This window comes from Danaus plexippus, chromosome Z, assembly GCF_018135715.1.
Source record: "Danaus plexippus chromosome Z, MEX_DaPlex, whole genome shotgun sequence".
Classification (NCBI taxonomy): Eukaryota; Metazoa; Arthropoda; class Insecta; order Lepidoptera; family Nymphalidae; genus Danaus; species Danaus plexippus.
In genome coordinates this window covers 614,610-639,616 of record NC_083559.1, presented here as the reverse complement: position 1 = coordinate 639,616, position 25,007 = coordinate 614,610, and the positions used below count along the sequence as shown (strand labels likewise).

Below are 25,007 nucleotides of genomic sequence, written 5' to 3'. Positions count from 1 at the left end.
AAAGTGACGAGACGATATGAATACGAGAATAATCATACAATAATATATAATATTTACAAAATGACGAACGCCTAGTGGAGGCATCCGATTTACGCATTCACATTGAGCATGCATCTTAAGACCGACTCCGAAAATCATTTCGATAATTCTATTTCTAGATGAAATTCATTGATTTAATTTATAATAATCTGGTGATATCAGAAGATTCATTTTAACAGACTAAAAATATTTTAATACAGCTGTGGGACACGAAAGAATATAGTGAATTTAAATTGAGCTCAATGAAGGCGTTGTTTGATATTGGAACATAGCTTAAAAGATGATGATTCTTTGAAATCTGGACTACAATTATTAATAAAGTAATTGCGAACGCTTCAGCAAAATGTCCTACTAAGCTTATTTACAGAAATAGATATTTGTGCTTAACCATAATCGTAACACGATCTAAATTAATTCTTACTTACGCTTACATAATAACTTTATTCTATAAAACATAAGAGCGTTATGTGCTAGTCTAGTTTACTAACAGCTGTTAAGATACTGTTTATTACAACTAGGACATTGATAATAGTTTATTGATTTCCATAAATATATTAACATCTATATATGAGTGAAAATACTCGTCTAAGATATCTTATTGAGATAAGTTATCTTATTAAAAATGTTTGTAAGTGATGTTTTGAAAATGTTCAACATGTCCTGTATCTACGGAAGGTCGAATAACAGCCTATCGTGTCTCGCATGTAATATAACCTCCAGGCAATAGGATTCGAGATTTAAATACATTTACTGCTACTAGAAATTTTAAATACTTGAGTGATTTATTATCGAAGTTAACATTTCAATAAGAATTAGTAAAAAGTTTAGAGAACTTTAGAAAATATTGCTTTTCTTCGTAATCAATCACGTTGTTAAGTCACATCAACTATTTTGGCACATATGTGGACTCGAGTGAATGCAACCGACGCACTAAATTAAACTTATCACAGTTACTTAAAATAAATAAATAAATACATCTTTTTACAATAAACACAATTTTGTCCCTTAAATAAGTATAAATATATTTGTTTTTTTTTTTTTACATTTGCCCGTCGAATTCGGGATCTCAGTATAATTATGACTTGAGGACAATGACAGTTAAATATTCATATATATAAATAACGAGTCTCCCGTTACGATTAGACTACACGAAAGTTATATATTACTGGTTATTATTTCTAGACTATTATATACTTAGTACATAAGCGGTACGTATATTTTATCCTACAAGAGTATTTAAATAAAGCATTATACATAAGGACAGGTAATGTACAAGATGTTGAGGTGCGTCCAGCACGAACTACACGGATCTAGACCTCGCTCTGCATGCAGTGTATCGAGGAGTCCTCGGACAGTTCGTCCATTGATGAGTCAGTGAAAGAAGTTCCATCTGGAAACAGAAGTGATGCGTGTTAAGAGATTTCCGTATAGCCAGTACAGAAGATGTTTTAGCGAGTGAGTTGTCTTCATAGCGTACCTATCGGAACGAACGGCGGTTTGTTCTGGAAGGAATACGTGAGGTGGAGGTTGATGGGCCGACCAAACCCCACCGCATCCTCGCGGGACATCGCTGTGGACAACGTACCATATCAAGAGACGCACTCTAATGAACAGCGCATTCGTATTTTGACAGGCAAAATAAGAGTAAAAATATCGCGTAAAATAAATCGCATGGCGTGGCATTTTAATCGCATGGCGCTGAAGCGGAAACATTCTTAAATCGTATGACACTGTTTAAAATATTAACCTTGGTTCTGTTTCCCTTTTCCCGTATGTTGATGTTTCTTCTGCCTGGCACGGCTATTTTGGAACCAGACTTGCGTGACCCGTTTGCTGAGACCGGTGACTTGAGCGATCCTTTCCAGGTCTTGGCCGTCAGGGTTCGAGTCCAGTTGGAAGTTAGCTTGGAGAACTTGCAATTGTTCTTCCGTGAAAGTCGTACGAACGCGTTTCGCTTTACTTTTGTGGTAACCTTCTGAGTCACAGCCATCTAAAATTAAAATAAGTCGTTGTTTAACTGGATCCCTGAATGTTTTATCGAAAAATTATTTTCCAGCTACCAGTAACAATGTGTATGGGTTTATAACATTTTTAAAAAACAGAAAAGATTTATGGGTATACAAGAGAACTGCACTTGCCATCTGAGGAAATAGATCCTCCATCCAATGTTTCCAAGTAGTGCGGCTTGCAGAGTACTCTGTCCTCGTGCAAAGCGAACTGTTCCCCCGTGGATAGCTGACGGCCGCAGGCGTCGCAGGCGAAGCAGGCCAGATGGTATACCTGCTCACGAGCCTTGCGAACCCAGTCTGATGAAGAGATGCCTCGGCAGCACTTGGAGCACTTTGCCCCAAAACTCCTAAGCAAAACCGCTCTCGTTATTGTGGAGGTGATGTTAGTAAATTTAGTAGCGACGAAAACGTATCGTAACATATTCTCAAAAGCTTAAAATTAAACATTTCGCATAATTAAGACGGTGCGGGTAGAATAAAAAGGAGCTACCGAAATTAATTTTACAGGGATATCACTGTATTTGAATATTTCAGAGAAAATTATATGACAATAAACAGACATTCGCCGGGCAAAATCGCAACAATAATCATCGCCGTCACAGGATTATGGAAATTTTATTTATATATTTTAATAAATATATGTCAATATAATAGTTTCATAAAAAATGTCGAGTGTACACACCAGATACTAAACGCAGCCTTCTCACCAATCTGCGTACACTTTTTAAAAGTTCTAGAAAATTTATATAAACAAATCTCCAAAACATATTATAACCTATTAATCTATTTGTTCAATTAACTAGCCAGGAGTTTCCAAACCAAGTGAGAATTATTTTCAATGGAATGTCCTAATATTTTCCTCGTTGAACGCCAATATACTTCGCTACCACTTCATTTTCAAACACCAGTTCCTTTGAGATATTTATCTGAAGAAAGAAGGAGCTGGGAAGATCAGGTTTTTTAACATACTTTTATTAGCGCGATGTTACTAAATATGATTCATGTATACAAGATGACGGACGGTGAAGGAAAACATCGTGAGGAAACCTGAACTTATAATTTCAAATCATAAGTTTGAAATCGCCAACCCGTCTTGAGCAAGCGTGGCGATTAATGCTCAAACCTTCTCCATGGGAGAAGAGGCTTATGCTCAGCAGTGGGCTTCCGATAGGCTGATGATGATGATGATGATGATGATGATGATGATACAAGATGAAAGATGCTCTGCGACATTGAATTTGTTAAAGGGTCCTTTTTTGTACAACTCACAATTTTGTGGACCGCTTGCTTTTAGCTCCTCCTCTAAACTTGTTCGTGTTATGTAATTTAAAGAAACCCCAAGGAACATAATTAGTGTATTTTTTAATTTTTTTTAAATCTCATCCTGTTAATATTATTATTGCGGACGGGACCAGACGTGCACCTCTTCGTCCATAAAGTATTTTTGTCCCATACACTCACATGTCCGATGCATTTCTGTATAAATCATAAGCAATAATTAATAAGGGAATGCCCTGTTATCGCGACATAGCGAGCAATTAACTTTAATTGAGTGTTAAAATATAGAGATGCATGGCCAAACATTAGTACATAATACGAGAGATAAAATTGCATACATTGTTTAGATCGGAGCTTGCAACAAAAACATCGAAACAGATCCTGGCACGCCATTAAATCTTTAAACACTGGAACAAAAATTAAAAGCGCTGATAAGATACGCCGTGGCTGGGCTTCCGTCGCTAAAACTCCAATTATTTAGCCCCCGCTGCGAGTATGTGCGTTCACCCGCCGACACTTATCGCCCGTAGTTGATTATCATTTCGCAGACTTAATATTTAATTAATTAAATATACGCGTGCAAATCATTAACTGGCTATAATATCGTCGCCCCGGACACTTTTGTTTTTCTCTTATCGGAGTCTCATTCAGATGAATTATCATCTCAACATATCACTGTAATAACTTCGGAACGAGCTCGCCGATTTCTGATAACGAATGCAATGTTTACGTTCGGTTCAGTAAAAGTTCTCAAGCCCCTTTTATTATCATTATGTAACAAACGGTCTTCGGGAATTCTTGGATTGTACAAATAAAAGTGGTTATTAAGACTCCGGCGGCTATCATAAAAATTACAATAAGACAAACGGTACAACGTTTTTATAGTCCGAATCTCGACGCATTTAATTGAATTGAGATATTTATTAGTGAGATTTAGTATAACAGTAACATTTTTATAACTTACAAGATTTTCGTTTAACGATTCATTAATTGCTCAACCTATTGGTTAACATAAAAATTAAAACAAATATAGCCAAATCGTTATTAACATCGGTCAGTCCGAGAGTTTTATTATTCCTCAAACATGCGTGCTTTAACTTCGGAATAAGTGATACTGATTTATTCAGTGTATATTTAAAACGTTTTTATCAATAAATTAATGTACCTTTTCTTATATCACCAGTGCAATTTTACTCTTAAAACTATCGACTGCCTATCGTTGCCGGGTTGGTACGTATAACAATACATAAACAACTATTAATACAATTACCCTATTGTTGACTAAATAACAATCTCCGGCATCTTGATAGTATTAGAGTGCAGAATCGCTTGTTTCTCCTATATTAATTGATCCTAACATATCAGTTAAGCAAGCAATGTTTTAAGCGCGATTTGCATTTCAAAACGCTGGCTACGTTTCCTCGCTACCGTTATCACGGCTTATTAACATTTTGTCGCTTGAATCAATTAAGGCGGCTTGCATAGTAATTAACTAAGTGACAGATTAACAAGTTTTAACACTCGCCAGTAATGAAGATGTCTCGTAGAGTCGATAACCGTTCACGTTCGTCGGCCATTGCTTAGGGTGGTCCTAGACTCTTCCTTTTCAACTAAACCTGCAATATTTCCAGTTAGCCCATAACTATCGACCAACTGGAATAGTAAACGTACTCTTCAGAAATAGACAGTCACCGTCCACTTTATTCATTGCTATTGAAACTTTTTGCATGTGTCAATTATATAGTGGCTGTGTCCGAGGCCTATCTTTTAAAAACTAATCAATCAGCGCTAGCCTTGACTGATTAAAATAAATACGGGTAATGTAATGTGGTAAGAAAATAATTTATAAAAAGGTGAGCTTGTAATAACTCAATAACAGAAAAGCAATTACTATTTATATATAGCTATCAGTCAGCAGGAGCATGTTGTTAGCGAGTATTGTGAGGCTCGCCAAGCGCCGGCGGCGAGCCGAAACTGTTGAATAAACCAGTATAATATACAAATGAATCACTCGCTAGTGTTTCTAAAACAAATAACTTAAATCATGCCGGCCAGTGAAACGTCGCGCTGAAAGCTTATTAAAAATGGGGTAGGGGGGGAGGTTGTAGCAATCAACGATGAAGGATTTACAGAGCGCCAGCGGCTCCTGCGACTGGAGGCTGATTTTGTCAACGCCTTTTGAGGTGCTTCTGGTAATAGACAGCTCAACGTTTCTATGAACGCCGTGATAAAACTCAAATCAAATGTACGTGCTTTAAAACATTGCTGAGACTTTATCTTTAACGCCGCAGGAATATTTATGGACGTGATAAATGTTTGTTTCGCGGTTGATATAAAACAAACATTACGTTTACACCCACGAAATGACTTCTTGTACCAATTTCAGAACAAGATCGAGATCCTAGATGGACGGAGCGATATTCGCGTATCGGATGGAATTGCGTCGGCGCCGTTGAGGCTGCATTGTTTAATATTCAGGGTGAATCGATTACGGCGGGTTTATTTATGCGGCCAGAGATTAATTAAACTCAGGGGCGACATGGCCCATTTACATAAGACATGGTGTGCGCATTTGGACCGAACGGGTGTGGGCGAGATCGCGTGAGCGGACCTCGCGTTAACTTCATACCTTTCTTTGCAATAGCAAAAACAAACTTATTGGAATGCTCGGTGTCTTTGTTACAAGCACGGATTGACTTCTATTTTAAGCGGTTAGAGTGCAGACCAGAAGATGCTAATAATTATCTGTATTCCAGTTGTATAATCGTTTTGCGACTGCTAATAATTTGTAGAACCTTTTATACCGAAAGAATGACGTAGGTACATAGATGACATAAGGGACGGAACAGATAGGATATAAGCACTCGTCGAGACTCGCGGGACCTGGGTATTGGCTAGGATATAAAAACAAATAACGGTAGGAAGGGCGAGCGGGTAAGGGCGAGGGGAGCGGGAGTCTCGCTACCTGACAAAAAGGCTCGCTAAATAAACAATAAACATATGATATATCAACAAAAGCAATCATTGCGGTAGCCGCGAGCGACATTCGATTTACGGCCGACACCACTCGTTATAGGCGTTCAAACGCAAACATTATTTATACAGCAAGACCGCTGCTAACGACCGAACACAGCTCAGACTGCGACAACGATCATCCTTTTTTAAAGACTCCAGATTGCCTATTGGAAGATCTCATCGACGAAATTTAATGACAATACACACGGCTGTATAATTGTAAATAGTATTCAACAGGTGCGCGTCATCGATTTTAGTAATTTATGAGAATTTTTCTCTCAAATATTTATATTCCCAAGATCGTCGGAATTCTCATTTGTCAAAATTAAAAGAGCTTTACTCCCCAAGTGTTGATGAAAAAAGATTAATATTAGGAACGCGCAGCTTCTGTCGTTTCGTTAATTTCGTAAAAAATTGGTGTTTACTAACAAAGTTTGTAATAAATAATTCCTCGTTGCCGAGTTCTTATAAGGCGGAGGTCATAAATAGTTGTTAGTAGTTGGGGAGTAATGTTTCATGTTGGCTCGAATGATCCGACGTGTGTACGTCCCAGCGAACGTTTAACAAAGAGTGTAATTATTGTATAAATAATATATTGATAGTTATTGTGGAGCATCTCTACTTAATGTCAAGGCCCCGGTCATCTCTGGAGGACCAGCGGCTCGATCCGCCGCGACCTATCATTGTGCTGTGATACCTACTTCAAGTGATGATTGTGAGATTCGATGGATTCAAATAAGGCGTTTTGTACACGGATAAACTGTCTAGTCATGGATTCCGGAACATCTCTGTTGTTAGTTTGAATTTTGATTTTTTAATACATACATATATATTAAGTATATATGAATGCAAAAATATAATCTATTAGGAATACTATATCATAGGTATGCTCGCGCATAGATTTCATGAGATTGATAAAAGTCATACAATAGATGAATTCCTTTAATGTTGAAGGATTCAATAAAGGGACACGCCAGGCCCGGTGGTCGCCTCGCCATCGCCGTCTGGGGTAACCCAGTCCCGATTAAAATATATCGTTGAACGTCGCATCGACTTATCACAATCAAAATAAATGACAAATGAAAACTCCATTCCCGCAAGTCACTGCTCCACTCTGAATATTTTTTTACGGCGGTAACATTCCCAGTCGACGCTTTGTTGCTACACACTCGGACATTTTCAATAAAACCACTCTTAGGACATCGGCCTCGCTTTTTTTGATGTGAGTGTCAATTCACATGCACCTGTCGCTTCATTAACATTTTTTTTTTTTTAATATTATAAATGGTTAAAAATATAATTTACTTTGTTCGTTTACATACGATCGAATTAAAGAATACCCTGACTGAGTCGGGCGGAGATGGTTATGGATCTTAAAACACTAAGATTATTTCGCGGAGACCATTCCTATGCCAGTAAAAACTAAACAATGGCTGAAAATCCTTTTGATGTCCCAGCTCGCCGCACAGCGTTGATGGTCTATAATGCTGCGTCAGGGCCACACAGCGTGGGTCAGAGTTCACCTGCAACCTATCCCGCATACCATCGCGACCACTAAAAAACCCTCGTATCAAATGAAGCCAAGCATATCGCTAACCGAGTGCACATAGCCTGTACGATGACTCGAAGATTTCCTTTGCCTAAAACCTGGTCGCAACTTAAATGTGCGCTTTCATGTTGCCAATATGGTTTTCGATAATTTCGGATTAAATAGTTCGGCTGTGAGCAAAAATGAAATGCTAGAGATAAGTAATGTCTACTCACTTGGCGTAGTCTTGCTTGCAGTACACCTGTCTGTCTCTGAGAAAGCAGGAGGGATGTCTGTCCAATTGCACAGCACAGACACAGCATCTCAGGCAGCCCGTGTGCCATGCGCCGCCGCCCACTTCCAGTAGGAAGCGATCAGCTATGGGCTCCCCACAGGCACAACACGTGCGATGCTCCGTCTGATCGAGGAAATGATTTTGTAATATTACGTCTGTAGGTACCTAATTCCTGTAGTCATTATCATATAGAACCTAATCGTGTTTGTAGTCTAACAGTGTTCGTATACGGCTTTTGTTTATCCTATCCTTTCTCTTTTGGACATATTTTGTTTGGTTATAATTAATTTATTGGCGCAACAATGTAACATTTATCGAACAATGATTCAGAGGCGACATGTGTAAGCTCTGTTATTAGATTGCTGGGGGTGTTACAATCATAATTTAATGGAGTTGCGTCGCCCCTTTGAGATAATCAAACACGGGCGAATTGGTTTAGTCAAATATTTGCTACGTGACTCAAATATAACTTTATTCTATTGGCATAGCTGTTAGGTTCGTAGCGTTTGTCATGCGGGGGTATTAAATTGTTTATTAAAACAATAATATTTGTACCACGAGCTATATATTAAAAATATATAATATTTATATATGTATATATGTATTTATTTAATCGTTTGTGGATTGTATATATTGTATGTTGGAGAGAAAAGCTGTGCCTGAACTGGGAGCTTGTAAAACAAGCAGAGGAATGTTTATCTTTTATTCCATTTAGTATAATTTCTCTCTAATTTAATTTTTTAGAGGCTCATTTACCCTTAACCACGTTGCGGAGATACCGTGGGTAGCTGCTTGTGAGGGTATGAACGATAGTTGTACACTAACTCAGAAATAACACAGTTACAAATATCAAGTAATTACAACACTACTTGATTTAAACAATTAACATCATGATTGTCTACAATACAAAATATTATTGTACACGTACGTTGTAACGCGAATGTCGGATAACTATAAGCTGTGGCAATGTTACATGTTATTATTATGGCAGGGTTTAATACAGAATACGAAACACCGCAAACGGCCGCGTCCCGTGTATTCAATGTCGAATATTTGACAACTACCCGTAACATCCACTCCGGACCGTTGTGTGCAATATTTCAAAGTCAACAGCCCTCGACTTAATAAATTTCCACTCAATCCTGACTTAACACATAATGGCGTGACATCGACGCACCCGGCCGATCAAATAATAACAAACAATACAGGAACATTACCATTTAGCGCCGGTACGCCACCCCAAAACAAATTCCTACACCGATAATAGGGAGAAGCTAGAACCGCATGCACCCCGCGCTCCGGCCCGCGAACAATGCGACTTGTCACCTATCAAACTCTACGGAACAAATTTCTTAGGGGCCCATTGAGACGCCCCGGTGGCCACATTGTCCTTCTTCAGCTGATTCTTACAGTTTTTATGACAGTTTTTGTGAAGGACTCAGGGCGAGCCAGCTACTCACACATAATGATGTTGTTTGAGTGTATTTAACGCGTCATTTGGAAGGGTTTGTTTGGTCCTTTTTTTGGTAAAATTATGCAAATGCGAGGGATCTCTGTTACGTGTAACGTTTGTTATATTATTGGAATAAGTTTGATAGTTGTGTGTGGTGTTTGTTAACGGAATCAGTTTTTTAATAACAATAATAATAATAATAATAGTAGCAATAGAATAAACATACCACATCGAGTTTTATTCGCAAACAAATCATGAACCACTTTAAGATTTATCGTTCAGCGTGGCGTTGCAAATTATTTCAGTGGCTTTTACAACCGAATAACGCGGGTTTGTAGTAATCGTATTGAACGCTTTTTGTGGCAGTTCGCTTACAAAAAGTTCTAGTTCATTAAAGATGTATCGAAAACTGAAATGATACATCTCAGTTTCGATGTCGTCGATAGCGAAGGGCGACGTGGCTTCACAAAAGGGCAACAGCAGTATCGCAGAGCCATTGTTGAGTTGGCTCTGTTGATTCGTTGGGCGTGACAGCGATATGGGTTCAGCGCATTATTCCCTTTTACGGGAATTTGTTACCGATGTTACTACCCATGAGAATATTGTCAAACTTACACCAATAATGGAGTTTTAATATTCTCAAACAAAATTAACTTGTTCAATCAAATACTGCTAAATGTTTTCCGCTTACACATCAAAGTATGAATCCCATTTCGTTGTTAGATGATTTAAGTCGCATACCTGTAGTTAAACAATCTTTTTATATCACCTACCTACCTACCGAGTAAAAATATTATAATTATGTCCATAAAAATTGATTGTTTTCCGATACAACAGACGACATAAAAATATAAATGCAAATTAATTTTTGACTTCAAAATTTATGTTATTCGTCTATTCATAAAATCATAATAACAAAATGAAACTTGTTCTGATTTCGATTTAATCAACTGACACAGTAAATTTCCTCGGCGATGATTTACTTTATATTAAAATCGGTCAATCGATTTTCTATCGTGGCTACAAATTATAAACCTGGGTTGGTTTTACGATCACCAAATCAGCGGATGAGGCTGGCGTGTCCCGTGTCCTGTGTCCCGTGTCCCGCGTCCCGGCTGCGACTGTTACAACGACACGCAAAGGTGGCTTAGCGCCGCCCGCTCTATGCCATTGTCACGAGCTTACGTTTGCAAATCCGATTTATATTTGAATATAATTGACTTTCGGTCTCATGTCAGGTACGAAGCGTTTGTATCTCATTGTGTGAGTCTGATCTCAATGGCATTTTTATCGGCTGAACATGATAAATGTATTTTTAAGATTAAGTGTAATGGGCGCACAGCGCGCGCCCGGCTATTGAATAGTTTTGAGGAATTCTTTTTACATTTTTGACGCGCTATTTTACATATTTAATTGTAAGAAAGTTTAATAAATGATACGATTGTTCGACGTGCCGTAAAATGTGGGCAACATTATATATACCTGATGTGTAGATCGATCGAGACATAACAACAGGCAATGCTAAGGCAACACCACAAACAAACAAACAAGGAACAGTTTCCTTCTTATATTTCCATAACAGTAGTCAATCTCGAAAATTGGCAGCTCCTTCAAATCGTTTTGTATTCAGGGCGGAAGCGATCGCGCTTTGAACGTCCCCGATTGATGCGAAAATATTTAGAAAACAAAAAAGTTACGGTTAGCGGTGTTTGTTTTTCAAGACTACCGTCGCTCAGTTTGGGTTGTATCGTTATTTAAGCCACCTGGACAACAAAGGATTGGATATAAATGACGTGTGTCAGCGCGGGGCAGCACAAAGGGCGAGCTCACGCTGCGTGATCCAGCCACATTCACACCATCCACTATCGATAGCTATTTTTTCTCGGGGTCAAAGAGACCATTCTTCAAACTCACGACTACCACAGCTCTCACCGCCAGGTGGTACAAGGGATTCTTACTATGTCTAGTGAAGGCAAAACCTCCGTCTCGCGATGCGCGCGAAACATTTTTCGATTTACCAAATTGATACACGAGATAAGAATTCATTTTATGGTATCAAATTCTTTCAATCTTTGTCGGATTTAATTTGCATATATTTTCTCTGAATCGACTGCCGATGGAACTGTTCGCGTCGGAGATGGACGGCTTTCGTTACATTTAAAGACTTCATTGAGATGTGAAAGCGGGAATTATTATTATTATTATTAGACTTTATAACTGGAAGATAAACTCTAAAACAATATAGCAGTAAATTTTTTCACTGCACTAGGAACCAGTCGCCGGATGGAATATCCTGCGGTATGTCGTTCTTTTGATACGACTGATGTTATATAAAATAAAGCACAATGCCATCGTACCCCAGAATTATAAATCATTGTTCTGGATCCTGACCCCCGATGTTGAGAATTCTTCAGAAACATCGCAGTGGTTCAAGTGTTCGACGACATACGTCGCATCAATTTTGAGCTCTCTATCATCACGGTAAGGCGTATTTTCTAGTGGCCCGGTGTAAGATGGGTAGACGGGCGCCGACAGCGGGCGGATCTGGGCGTGGCTTCTGACGTCACCGCTGTTTGCACATACGTCACAGTGTCGACACAGCACAGTCACAGACGGACACAGCACAGACACAAACACAGACATATGAACAGGGACCACGTCTGTGGAACCGAAGAAAGGGGAACTGTTTTTATTTGAGACGTTAGGTGCGTTATATATAAAAATATACAAGTTATTCCTGTTGAGTTGTTATATTGCTATTTCGATCACAAATGGGACAAATATGACGTCATGAATGTGAAGGTTTGCGTGTGAGTGATGTTGGGGTTAAAATCAAGATCATCCACCACGTCAAGAAATGAATTGGCTCATCTACTATCATGTTATCCTGTTTGCTAAATTTATTTGTCTTTGTACCATTAGGTACAATGCCTACAAAATGTAACAAGTTATCACGCTCATAATAGCAGGACTCGTATCGTAATATTGTGATAAACAAAAACAACAATTCGTTCTAAAACTGCACACTAGTTTTTAAATTATATAATGATACGAAAAAAAAATTCATGTAAAAAAAAAACTTAAAAATATATCCACTTTTAAAATTACGTTACGATCCTTACGTGAAAATAAAAATATACAAATTCAAATATGATATCTAAAAGCCTAATCGATAGAGCAAATCAAAATGGGAAACGAGAACGGTTCGAAGTGAACATAAAATAACTAATTCCGATTCGTCAGTATGTTGTTTATAACTGGGAGAGATTCCGATTGAACCGAAACGATATTACAAAATATTAAAACTGAATTAAGCCAGGCGCCACATTGGTGCCCATGTCAGCGTCGGGCTATATAGGAAAGCATGCGTTTAACCGCCACAGAGATTCCTCTGTCGGCTTGTGCCTATTAAATAACATCAAAATGGACTCCTCAATAACGTCGGGCTCATATTAAGCAATAAACAGCCAATAAACACGAGGAACGTCGTTTTTTATACGTTGAAAACGATAATACTAATTACAAACAATGAGACGATCGCCCCCCGTCGGCCGGCCTCAGTGAACATAACACAGAATACTCACAGATTATAACGTCTTTGAAGAACAACACGCAAATTAGTATGACTTGTTAGAGAGTCCGACCGAAGAGTTTATACTTAATTAATATGGACGTTGCAATAATACTCTGCGATGCAGATAACATGGAGGGCGGCACATTTCTGAACCTCAGTGCTCTCGTTGAAGTCTAACGGACGCGCGCTCCTGGTGTCGTTCGTAGCGATAAAAGCTTTAATTAAAAACAACACAGAACACATCTCCTAATGCGACGTGAATGATGTTGTTTGTTGTATTTCGACGATACAAAGTCGTTCTGACGTCGTAAATAGGTTCGTTAGGACGTCTCAATGAGGCACGTCTTTAATGAAAAAACCATTCCGATGAGGCTGGTGTCGAAGTCGCTCGTTTCGTCTTTCCGGGGGAGGCGCGGCGCGCGGGGGGTGGGGTGGTATCGGCCGTAGTAACTGTCATATAAGTCAGCGGTCTAATAGGAGCGGCTCGCCTTGTGCCAACTATTAAACACTATCCAGTTTTACGATAATGCCCGTCAAAACTATCGAGGCATAAATTCCGTTCGCCGTTCACGACGGCCGAGGGCGCCAGTTGCTTCCCAATATTAATAAGGCTGTGTTTTTCGGATTTAATTGCTCCGAGGTCGGGTTCGAGGAAAGTAGTAAATTAAACGGTCGGCTTTTAATATTCATGGCGTTTTCAAACAAAATTCTAAACTAATTAAAACTTGTTCGAAACCGTGGGCAGTTACCGAGCGGCCGATTGTCCGACCGATGGATCGGTCGATCGTCCGATTCAATTATTTGCATTTCACGTTTCCGACAGATGTTAACCGATTAATTTATTACACCAAATATACCTTACATTATTTTAATAATTTATTACATAGAATTTATTAAATTCTTAACACAAAGTGGTGTCCAAACTCCGAACGCTTTGAAAAAACAGGAACAGGAGTTCATTGAGACTTATTTTATAACTAAATAAAATTTACATTACGCTTACACATTTTTTGTGACAATTTTAATAAAGACAAACTTTAACATTAAATGAAAAAAACCTTCTTGGCTTACAACGCCAACATTATGAATAAAATAGGTACATATTAAGAGAGAAACAAAAATGACTTTGATTCAATCCTCCGACGTTTGACACCAAAAATTGATTACATTACATAGAAATATACATACATCATACCCTCCAATTTTAAAGTAGGATAAAAACAAAAGTAAATACCGTCTATATATAAAAACACTTGGACCTAAATAATAGCATTTGTATGTTATTTCTCATTAAATGAATATCTCTACACGGTGACTTTTCATGACTTATCGTCCAGTCCGCCATCTTGATACGTTACAGTAAATATCTATGGCTTCAGGTTAATAAAACTAACCATCTTTGGGCGTGTTTTAATATTATTTTGCGTTATGCCACGAGGAGCTTGTGTTACATGTGACAAATTTATACTGAATATATAGTAAAAAAGTATGCTTTAAGAAATTTAACCTAAAGTATATCTATTTGTTCGTTATAATCACACTCGAAACTACAGAACTAACAAATATTGATGAAACTTTACCAACACGTAGTTATGATTTGTGTATAACAATGTCTAATGTATTTAACTTTATTTAGCAATGAACAATGCTAGTGTTACAAATAAGATCATATATATACATGTATATGTATAGGTATATTTATTTAGTCCATAATCTTTACACCGCAAGGACAGATTAAATTAGTGTTTTACAACACATTCTTTATAGCCTATAGGTAATCGTTCTATTTTTGTCTTTATTCAAAAGTCATTTATGTCTGAAACTATTGACACATACGACTTTTTAAGTCTGCTTAGGTGTATTATGTAATATCAAAAAATATGTACATGAACAGCGGTTCGGTTAAATTTAATCTCTCAAAACTCAAAACAAAAATAATTTTTTACCTATCCCGAAAAATTATAGCGATGATTAAATAAGATTGCTTACTGTATATGCGCATTATAAATCAAATCACAAATAATATACACGTAATATTTTTTTTAGTCTGTTCATTCCACATTAGATTTAAATAATGGATCCCACTTGGCCACTTTATCTCATATTGTTCGCCAAATTAATCCGATATTTTACTTAAGACAAAAAAAACACATTTGCCGGATGAGGGCAGGTGTGAATTGAACGAAACAAATCGTTAGTGATGCGCTCCGTTGTCGATGTTATCATACGTATAATACCAACATAACGCGTGCCAAAAACCGACAACAACAATCCTCACATCGTACCTACTGATTAGTACGGCACATCCACAGCAATCCAGTTTGCTATTGGAACAGTGATGGGATACATTTGTAGCGGCATCATCGACAATCGATATCGCCAATGCCCAACACGTGTCGCTCCGCGGGGCGCCGCTCGTGCTGTCCCACCTGCCTGGTGCCTATTTGTGCGTAAATACCTCCCATTGTCTACACAAACATACCTACGGAGGTTTGTTACGAAGCAACACCCCGCTGTTAGATCTTACGGTCACGCCGACCCGGTGGTCGATCCATCGATACATACACATCACTACATCGTACATTATACATGGTTTGGTTTGCTGCTATCACCATCAGAATATTTACTTTCCTTGAGCTCCGCGGACCGACTGCCCTGACCCCGGTCTGTCAACGTGTTCGTTGCAGTCGTGGACCACAATTAACATATCTATCTATAATTGTGAGAAAGGTCAAAAGATTTTGATATCATTAACCAAAATAGGCCTTCGACTAATAAATGCGTTGTGAAATAGAAACAGATATTACAGTCTGTTAATTAAATGAAGACCAGGCTCACTTTCGTGGACACATCGACGGCTTTTATGGTCGAACGTTATAAAAAATTCAAGCGCACACAACAGCGGCACAGTTTATGTACATATCAATTTTCGACTATTTTATTTGCGGAATAATTTAAAGTAATAAAATTATAATAGCCGTACATAATAAAATTATAATAGCCAAAAATATTAACCATAAAGCTGTCTATGATGTCATCGGCGTTTCATCTCGCCGACGACACGCCTCGATCCATGTTACAGCGAATTTTCCAAATTATTCGACTCGACGTGTTTGATCAAAGTAGAGAGCATTCGTCTAACACAAACACACTCCTCATGATTACTTGCAATGCAATTCGAACTTTAAGGCACGTTGACCTAGAGTTAGATTTCCAGCGCCACCTTTGCACATATCACCCATCATTCTGTAACACATTGAAGCAATTGACACAAGTGATTACGACGCAATCTGTGCATACAAACAGTAGGATGTTCGATTATTATATCTATTCCTATATAATTTGGGTTTTGTTTCGATCGACGGCGGGAGGCGAGTGCGTCGTTACAGACGGCGGCAGCTTGTAATATAGATGTCAGAAAGCTGGAGACGTAAGTTTGTTTTTCACACGCGTCATCTCAACAACACCGAGCACCGACCAACCTACATTCGTGAGACCCATTTAAATAGACTTATATATGACACATGTATGTGGCAACAGTTATATAGCGGTTATAATGAAAGTTATTAAGAATGAACATAAAACATTTTACTTATAAAGTATTCTGGTTCCCAACAAATTGTTACGTACAATGTAGTATCGCGGATATTTATATCTTCTGACACGGAAATTTACGGTCCTTCCCAAATGTTAAATGACCGCTCCAATAAATTAACTTAACGGGGACGGACTGCCTTACACCGCCTTGTAGGTAACAGTCGGTTATTAACAACGAACTAACATTCGACTAAACTCTGTTGTGAGGCGACGTTGTATCGACGAGCCAGTTCTATTTTCATATTATATATATAATTTAACAGAACATATTAGTAACTATTCATGTGATAACACTACGTACTATCATAATGAATGTTAGATTGGGCAAGCTGTACTGGATGCTTTGCTCTTCGACGTTTCAAAATCTCTCGTGACTCGACCGTTGGAGCTCGCCTCTCAGCGAGCCGTGTTTCAACGTCTGTCTCCAGCCGATAGACTGCTGGCCGCTAATTAGCTATGCCATATTTATTAATAAACTTTGCATATATCTTTATGGATTGTCCCTGTTATCGGCCGCTATCAATAACTTCAATGTTTTTATTTAACGAATCCACTCCTGTATAGATACATATTTATACATATAGGTATTTATAAGATATACGACCTCTTTGAATTTAATTACTATACGTCCGAAAAAACGTATTCTATTTTTGTATACTTAAACAAATAGGTGTTTCTTTTTTTGTGTTACAGGTTTATAAGTTAATTTTGGTGATTTTGTTTCGTTAAGATTTTATTAGACACAGGCATTTTAATTTATGCAAATAATCGCTTAATACGTATTTCTTTTTATGAAACTGCGGTGTTGCAGGCTTGTATAATTAAACTAATTGTTTTAAATATTAAAAAAAGTCACATACACACGTTCATTTCGCCGACTCTCCTCATAAAGCCGTCGGCGAGGAGATATCTCAGAAATCGTTGTATTAGTTTTGACTGCAACAGTAATTAGGTGGTTAAAAGTATTAGCTCAGTACCTACATAGTTAGAAACATATTTTTATAATACGATGCATTTGATTATCGAGTTTGTTTTTGATACGTGCTGTGTCACATACAACATATATTTCGAAGCGGTTCTTTCATTATTTTTTTTTATCATATTATTTTATTTATTATTTTTATTATCGCCGAATCAGTTTTGCATATTAATAATGTTTGTCGACCGGATTTTTTTACGTCTGCGATAAGAGAATGATTTTTTTTGAAGAAGAAGAATCCAAAAAAACCTGCGTTTGATCCGAATGTGTCTATTTTGTGTTTACGGTCCTCTGTATCTATATTTTTGATTTAAACGACTGTCCAATATCATTATAAAGCATCTAATTAACACACAAGCGTTTAACTAGTCAATCAGATACATTGTTCATAGAAGACACTGATACTGTTGTTTTGACCGTAAATATCGCCTTACAAAAATCATTCGTAACATAAATCTGTACGTATAAAAAAATATATATTTTATGTCATTTTTAAACACTTCCGTATTTGAACAGCTAGTTTGCTGTCTTAAAAACATTCCATCATTTTAAGTTTTGTACAGACAACGAAATTTTCTAATGAGGCTTGTGTTTAGAACTGTGTGCGTCGGTGCATTTATCGAAAACACTGTCTTGAGGGTTATTATTTTTAAGAGAAATATCAGTTTAGAATATTATACTTAATACGAATGTAATAAAAATTGAATTGACCTAAATCAAACCTATTCAAGATACACTTCTGACGCTCGAGGTACCCCAGGAGCTACATCGAACTATTGAAAATCGCTACCGCGCTCGCCTTACGCCGGAGGTTGTTTTAAATCATTCGCTACAATGAGACCCCGGCTTTGTCCTCCTATTGCTCTCCTTGATATACGACCGCTATAACGTCGCTTTAATATCCTCGCCAGTTGGAGATTAAACATGCTATATTAAAATTATTACACTTTATGAGTCGAATCTTTCAGATCGAATGACTGCAGTCGTTTTTTTCTTTACTTATCGTAAAATATTACGTGCGTAATAATAAGCGTAGAACAAATCATATGTTTCGGCAACAGAAATAATTATGTAAAGTGTAAGAACGGGAACGCATCAGAAACCGGTGATGACGGTGATGAATCGGGGACGTCCGTTACAATAAAGGTATTAATGAGGTACAAAAATTATGCAACATTTATATCAGAAAACGTCGGTTAACAAAAAGCCCTGCATCGGCCGAGAGGTCGAGAGGCGCGAGGTGAATTATGTGATGTTTTCACTGCGTGGTTATACAGTTTTTGTGATCCGGGCCATTGTGTGGGTGCTCCATCAATATTGACTATTAATATTGGAGGCATCTGCTGATGAAATATTAAAGGGTGGGACGAACGGCATAATGCTCGCTGACCGCTGTGATGTATCACCGGCACTTCACTCTCCACGGCCACAAAGCTTGATAAATTCCACTAAATCATCCTCGAGCTTATTTGGAAGCGTTTTCTATTAACAAGACGATTCTGTTTGACGAATTTATTAATCACGTGACACATAACACCAACAGCGCATTGTGTAGGTTTTGGTTGTATTAAAATACAGATAATTAATAAACTAGAGCTCTTTGTGTACGAACAGAAAAAAAATCCTCTTCCGAATTGCGATGAATGATTGTGGAAAAATATAAAATAGTATTTTGTATTAATCAATAGCCATCTTATTCGATTTAACTCACAGTCATTTGATACGTGATTAGCGATGTCTGTGTGTCTTTCTCGTGGTCGATCACCGAAACAGCACAATCACTTTTATTGCCGTTTTTGTTACTTACAACCTACGCTCATTTAATAGAATATATTTTTTCAATAGAATTCAGTGTTTTTATCACACAATCAATATGTACTGAATGATAATTTTGTTACTTTAGATTGTTACAAATAACTCCACAGCTAGTGTTTTATGTCCCAAGAACAGCCTGAGAAGTATCTTATAAACGTTATCAACGCCTATGTGAGTGGTTCCTCAGGTTGAGGACAATAAAAATTATACAAATACTATTTTTATTATTTAATGTATATAATGCATCAACTCGTTATATATATAGGTTCAGGTATAACCAGAGAGTAGATATTCATTAATAAACGTAACCAGTTACTAAATAAATTTATTTTATAAATCAAATAAAATTGTAACAAAACTTAAAGCTTTGGATTCCGTACATCAGCATTCCTTAAGGTTCCTGACGAATGAGGAAACCAGACGCCGAGACATACAACCCGTATCATATACGAATAACAAACTCGAAGCAAAAAATATTATTAATTGAAGATTTGACATTTTTTACCTCGCTCACAATACATCACACAGCGGTGAGGCGGTAAACAAAAGTTCTCACGTTTATTATAAATATAATGAAGAGTTTAAAACATTAAATTATAACAAATATGCTGTAATTAATATACCTATATTAGCTGTATCGTATTTTTTATGTAAGGGAACCCAAATTTTCGAGAAGGTTCCCGTCATTCGCGAACAATGAGCGGGTCGCCTCGGTGCCTCGCAGCCTCTCCACAGTCCACACTATTGTTTATTATATAAACAGAACAATCTATGCGCCCGACCGTCCCTCTTCACCGTGTCACACATTTTTTTGTAACATTTTCTTAAAGCCACGGTAGCATCTATTGGTTAAAAAATATTATTAGAGCGTTTATGCCGTAAAAGATAAACATCTTACAACTTGAGCTACTTTTATTAAGATTTTGTATCGTGATCATGTTTTAAGTATGGCTCATATTGGCTCATGTCACACATCCAACATGGACGGATCATGCACAGCTCCTGATGATCGAAAATAAGGGACACCTTCGAGACGCGTACGTGTTCTACAAACAAATACTCATTGCCTTTATTAATAACTCCTCTTGTAATATTTAAAATGTATTAATTTATAATAATATTTAGATATATCAACTGTCAGTATTCATACGTAATTTTATTAGATATTTATATTGCAATTAGATGTAATATTTTGATGTGATCCAGTCGGTCCTCCGAGATGTATAGTCAGTCTTAAAGTGAACGTGCGTCTGTATATAAGAGTTTTGGGTGTAATATATACATATAATTATAAAATCCATACCATGGAACGAGAAGAGTCGTCGGTATCGACATGTATATAACATGCTCTCATTTGATTTAAACGAATCGCCCCAGGGCTGATTCTAACAGCGCGTCATAATTTGTCGTTCTTTTCCAATGTTAATAAGTTTATAGTGTATAAATTATTCTGTTACATCTATAAATTAAAGTTTACCGTAACACAGGAATAGTTCCACTTTATTATTTATTAGTAATTTGCTTTTACACAAGAATAAATAAAATCAAGCGTGTGTGAGTGATGGCGGTACGAAAAATTATAGCTGCCTCGCTCTTCACATGTGACACATCTGTAAGTTTAATGTATTATATATATTATATATAATTCAGTAAAAATCTTTTTAAGCTTCCCATTTAATTATTACATAGTCTTGTTATGTATTTGATAGAGCGGCGGTCATTTGTCGGAACGTCGTAATGAGTTCGTTGACTACGCTCGGGAGTTTCAAGAAATTTGTAAGAGAATTACTACTAACAACAAATATGCGAAAGGATCTCTACTTAAATGAACGGTTTGAATCCGTCTTAATACAATAGTTTATCGTAAACTTCATTTTACTTTCACGTTGTGATATTTATTTGTTTATACAAGGAAGTGTTAATGCATAAACTTAAGTCTATTAGTTTAAGTGACCTGAGAGGGACTCTGACTGGTTGATTTCTCTCCGTATTCTCGTATTTAACAATTGTGGTGTTAGTTGTAAGAGGTGGCCGAGGTCAGGGGTTCGGGCTCTTGCCCGTCAAGCGGCTCAAGAAGAAGACATTCGCAGGCCATCAAACGTGATACATTCCGATCATTAATATCGGCATTGAGCCGGTGGCAGCACGACGGGACCCCGCGCCGGCTCGATCGCTTTAAATAACATATTAGCCTTTTAAAGCACCGCCGCCATATTTCTCGATGTATCGTATAATTTCGGTAAATCGGTACGTAACGAATCGCCGCCGACGACAGCCGACACGGGCGACGATTTATCGGTTGCACCCGATTCGAATAATCGGATTTGATGCGAGATTATATACAGCATCGATCTTACATGCTGTATGTTATTATGATAGGTAGTAATGTAAAGTGTTCGGAACCAGCTCCGATGCTTGTGAGCGCATTATTAATAGCTCCATAAGGGATCCTGTCACCAAACATGTACCGGCCTAGTCGTGAGCCCCGCCAGTCGCCGATATCATTTTTTAAGTGATTATATATACATTTTTTTTTCATTTGAAAAGAATTATAAATTTGATAGTAGTTAGGAATAGTGTGTAATATGTAAGCTGTCAAATACATACATTTATTTTTTTATATAGTACCTATAAGTAACAAAGAAATATCAGCTTGAGTTAATTGTTGTCAACCGTGGTCGGGAGGTTTATCTGTGGACGATGAGATCCGAAATTTAGGAGTCTGTTGTAGGGTGCGGCCGCAAATTTAATTAAAAATCTAATAAGTACGGAGTGCGGAAAACTTGAAGAGTATGCAAAAACAACAAAAACGCAAGCCGTGACATTAAAATAATTTAAAACAAATGCGATAAAGTTTCGACTTGAATGTAATTAAGATTAATTAATGTGAAAAATATTTAGGTGCGCGCTTTACAATAAAAAAAAAAGATAAAATAAATCCTTTTTAGTACGAAAAATATAAAATGAACTCTTATGAGTCGCGCGATTTGTTCCTTTAACTAATTAATATCAAAATTGAGTATACAATAACCTATCTATCCTACATACGGTTACAAGCCTTTAGTAGCGAACTCTTTATATAGCCGACGACTTGTATCACATTGAGATAAACTCAGAACAGCGTGATTAAAATCTCTCATGAATTATTGAAACGGGTTAAATATCTTAAATAGTGAATAATGAATAGAAGAGAATATTAAACAATATACGGTCTTTAAATGATTACGTTTGTTTAATAAAATGGCTGTCGAACATGTGACTTGTAAATCTTTATTTTGCTGATAAAATATGTAAATACTTTTAAATTGTTCTCTTCAGCTCCATGTGTTACGGCGTTTGTTTTATTGATTGATATGAAAATGACACGAATTATGAAAGATGAAAGTGAGAACAATTTTTGTTTGAAATTAAACTAACATTAATGTTTGTATACAATAAAATAATATAAGATCATATAGGATCAACGTCTACCACGTTCTCACGAGTTCCAGCCGTTGAATGTTACTTGTTTCACTTATATTTAAGACTAATTTAAAAAATGTATTTATAAATTATTCCGTACTACATATTATAAGACCGTTCGTCCGTCCGTCACAAGTCTACTAAATGTGGAAAGCATTTAAAATTAATCGAAGTTTTGAAATTATGTATCCATAGAAATATATTATTGTATCGTAAGTAAAAACGTTTTTAGTCGTCATCACTGTTTAATATATTCCTTATTTGTACTTACATTATATTACGACTAATACCTACTCCAGTTAATTGAAATAAATAAGAACCAAATTTATAATAATAATAATAGCCCTACTTAAACATGACGACTTTAAGCATGTGTTATCTTATTTAAAAAAAACTGATTTATACCGACCGTTTAGCAAATTACAGTTAGTTAATAAGCCTTGTACTTTATAGATAAATGAATATAAGTATTAAAAAAATCAATGATTGTTCAATCGTGGTCTATTCGGAAAATCTTAGATCAGACGGTGTATTGTAAACAGTTTTGTAGTATTATTGCCTATTGGTAATGTTCTAGAGCCTTAAGTTGATGCGATAGATCCGACTTGTCACTTATGGGAGCCATACGTTTTCAATTCAGTATAAAATATGTTTACAACGAAGATTTAAATAAATTAAACAAATACAGCATCACAACGAATAATTAGCATATGAGATAAATAGCTTTTGTTAGTTTGGAGTAGTTTTCAAACAGAAACATTAAGCCGTGCATTGGATTTGGTTCCGACGGCGTCGTCTCTACAACCACGTACTACCAACATTATATGGGATGTTTGGACAACGAATACATTAAGTTTATATACACATATATAAATAAGCTTATTAAAGAGTCATCATTAATATTCATCAAGAATGTACAGAGACTGGAATAAGTATATCCAGACCTAGAATTTATCACAGCCATCATGGATTTTGATTAAATGTTAGTATTTAAATATTAGGAAACGGTCGTTTTCGGTACATATGAGAATACGATATGATCCTTCATATGTTTTCGTAAAAACAAGTGATATAAAAAAATAATAATAAGGTAATGTAGATGGAGGTGTGTTTGTAAAGACGGAGGCACAGACTCACCTTCATCTCTAGACTAGTAAGAGTATCACTTCCAGATCAACATGAACGCATCTCATTCGAGTGTCACAGCACAGCACAGAGTCCAAAGACAACAACCCGCATCACAGGCCCCAGCTACACTAACCTTCAGCGAGGCGGGTCTGATGGTCGGAGCCCCGTCATTGGCCGCCGCCGACACGCCTCGCTCTCCCTACATCTATTGCGTGCATGAACAGCTTCGCACTCCGTATATCCCATTACAATTGATCGCTATGCGCCGCAAACAGTTTTTCTATTGTTACAACCACCTCTAATTAATATACAGCTAGTTTTTATTGCGGTTTTATAAATTTTCATATACATTTATAAGTACTGTGTGAAATTATGACTGTTGGTTCGTAGTTCTTCCGAGGTTATTACTGGCGTCCTATATAATAATAAAAAGCTTACACATATTTTATAATAACTGAATGAAACGGAAGTGATATAATTTTTTAAATTAATCAATAATTTTTATACATTTTATAAACATTAAGAGTTTGAACTTTTCTATGTTAAAAGCTGTTAGAATTTTAAATAAAATATACCTGCCTATGTTTTTAAATATATACCTACATGAGTAGGAATTAACGTCGGGTGAAGTCAACTTCGTTTAAATCTATACAGATAGGATTCAGCTTGTCTTTAGGGTTGTAATATGAAAAAATAGCTTGAAATATTTATGGTATCTACGAAGACATTTTCGCGAGATCGCAACAGAAAATGCAATATACAGTCTTCGAGAAAAGTCTTTATATATATTTTTTTAATAAACAAAAAAATATTTCCATATTAACTAACTTATAAA

At 36.8% G+C, this 25,007-nt stretch overlaps 1 protein-coding gene across 1 annotated transcript; it reads right to left on the bottom strand.

The window, feature by feature from the left end:
* Window positions 1–512: 512 nt before the first annotated feature.
* On the bottom strand, window positions 513–24,293 carry LOC116777080 (LIM/homeobox protein Awh). The gene is made up of 6 exons (XM_032670434.2): window positions 24,182–24,293; window positions 8,106–8,287; window positions 2,178–2,395; window positions 1,787–2,029; window positions 1,517–1,609; window positions 513–1,429 (listed from the first exon to the last, which is right to left on the bottom strand). Exons 1-6 carry the CDS (start codon window positions 24,185–24,187, stop codon window positions 1,350–1,352), a joined length of 822 nt encoding a protein of 273 aa, XP_032526325.1. The 5' UTR covers window positions 24,188–24,293; the 3' UTR covers window positions 513–1,349.
* Between the last annotated feature and the right edge of the window lie 714 nt (window positions 24,294–25,007).

Coding starts and splice junctions, on each gene's coding strand:
- LOC116777080 (XM_032670434.2), bottom strand. Junction 2,396..8,105: donor TGCAAGCAAGACTACGCCAA/GTGAGTAGACAT, acceptor GGTTTTGCTTAG/GAGTTTTGGGGCAAAGTGCT. Junction 1,610..1,786: donor AAAAGGGAAACAGAACCAAG/GTTAATATTTTA, acceptor CGTTGTCCACAG/CGATGTCCCGCGAGGATGCG.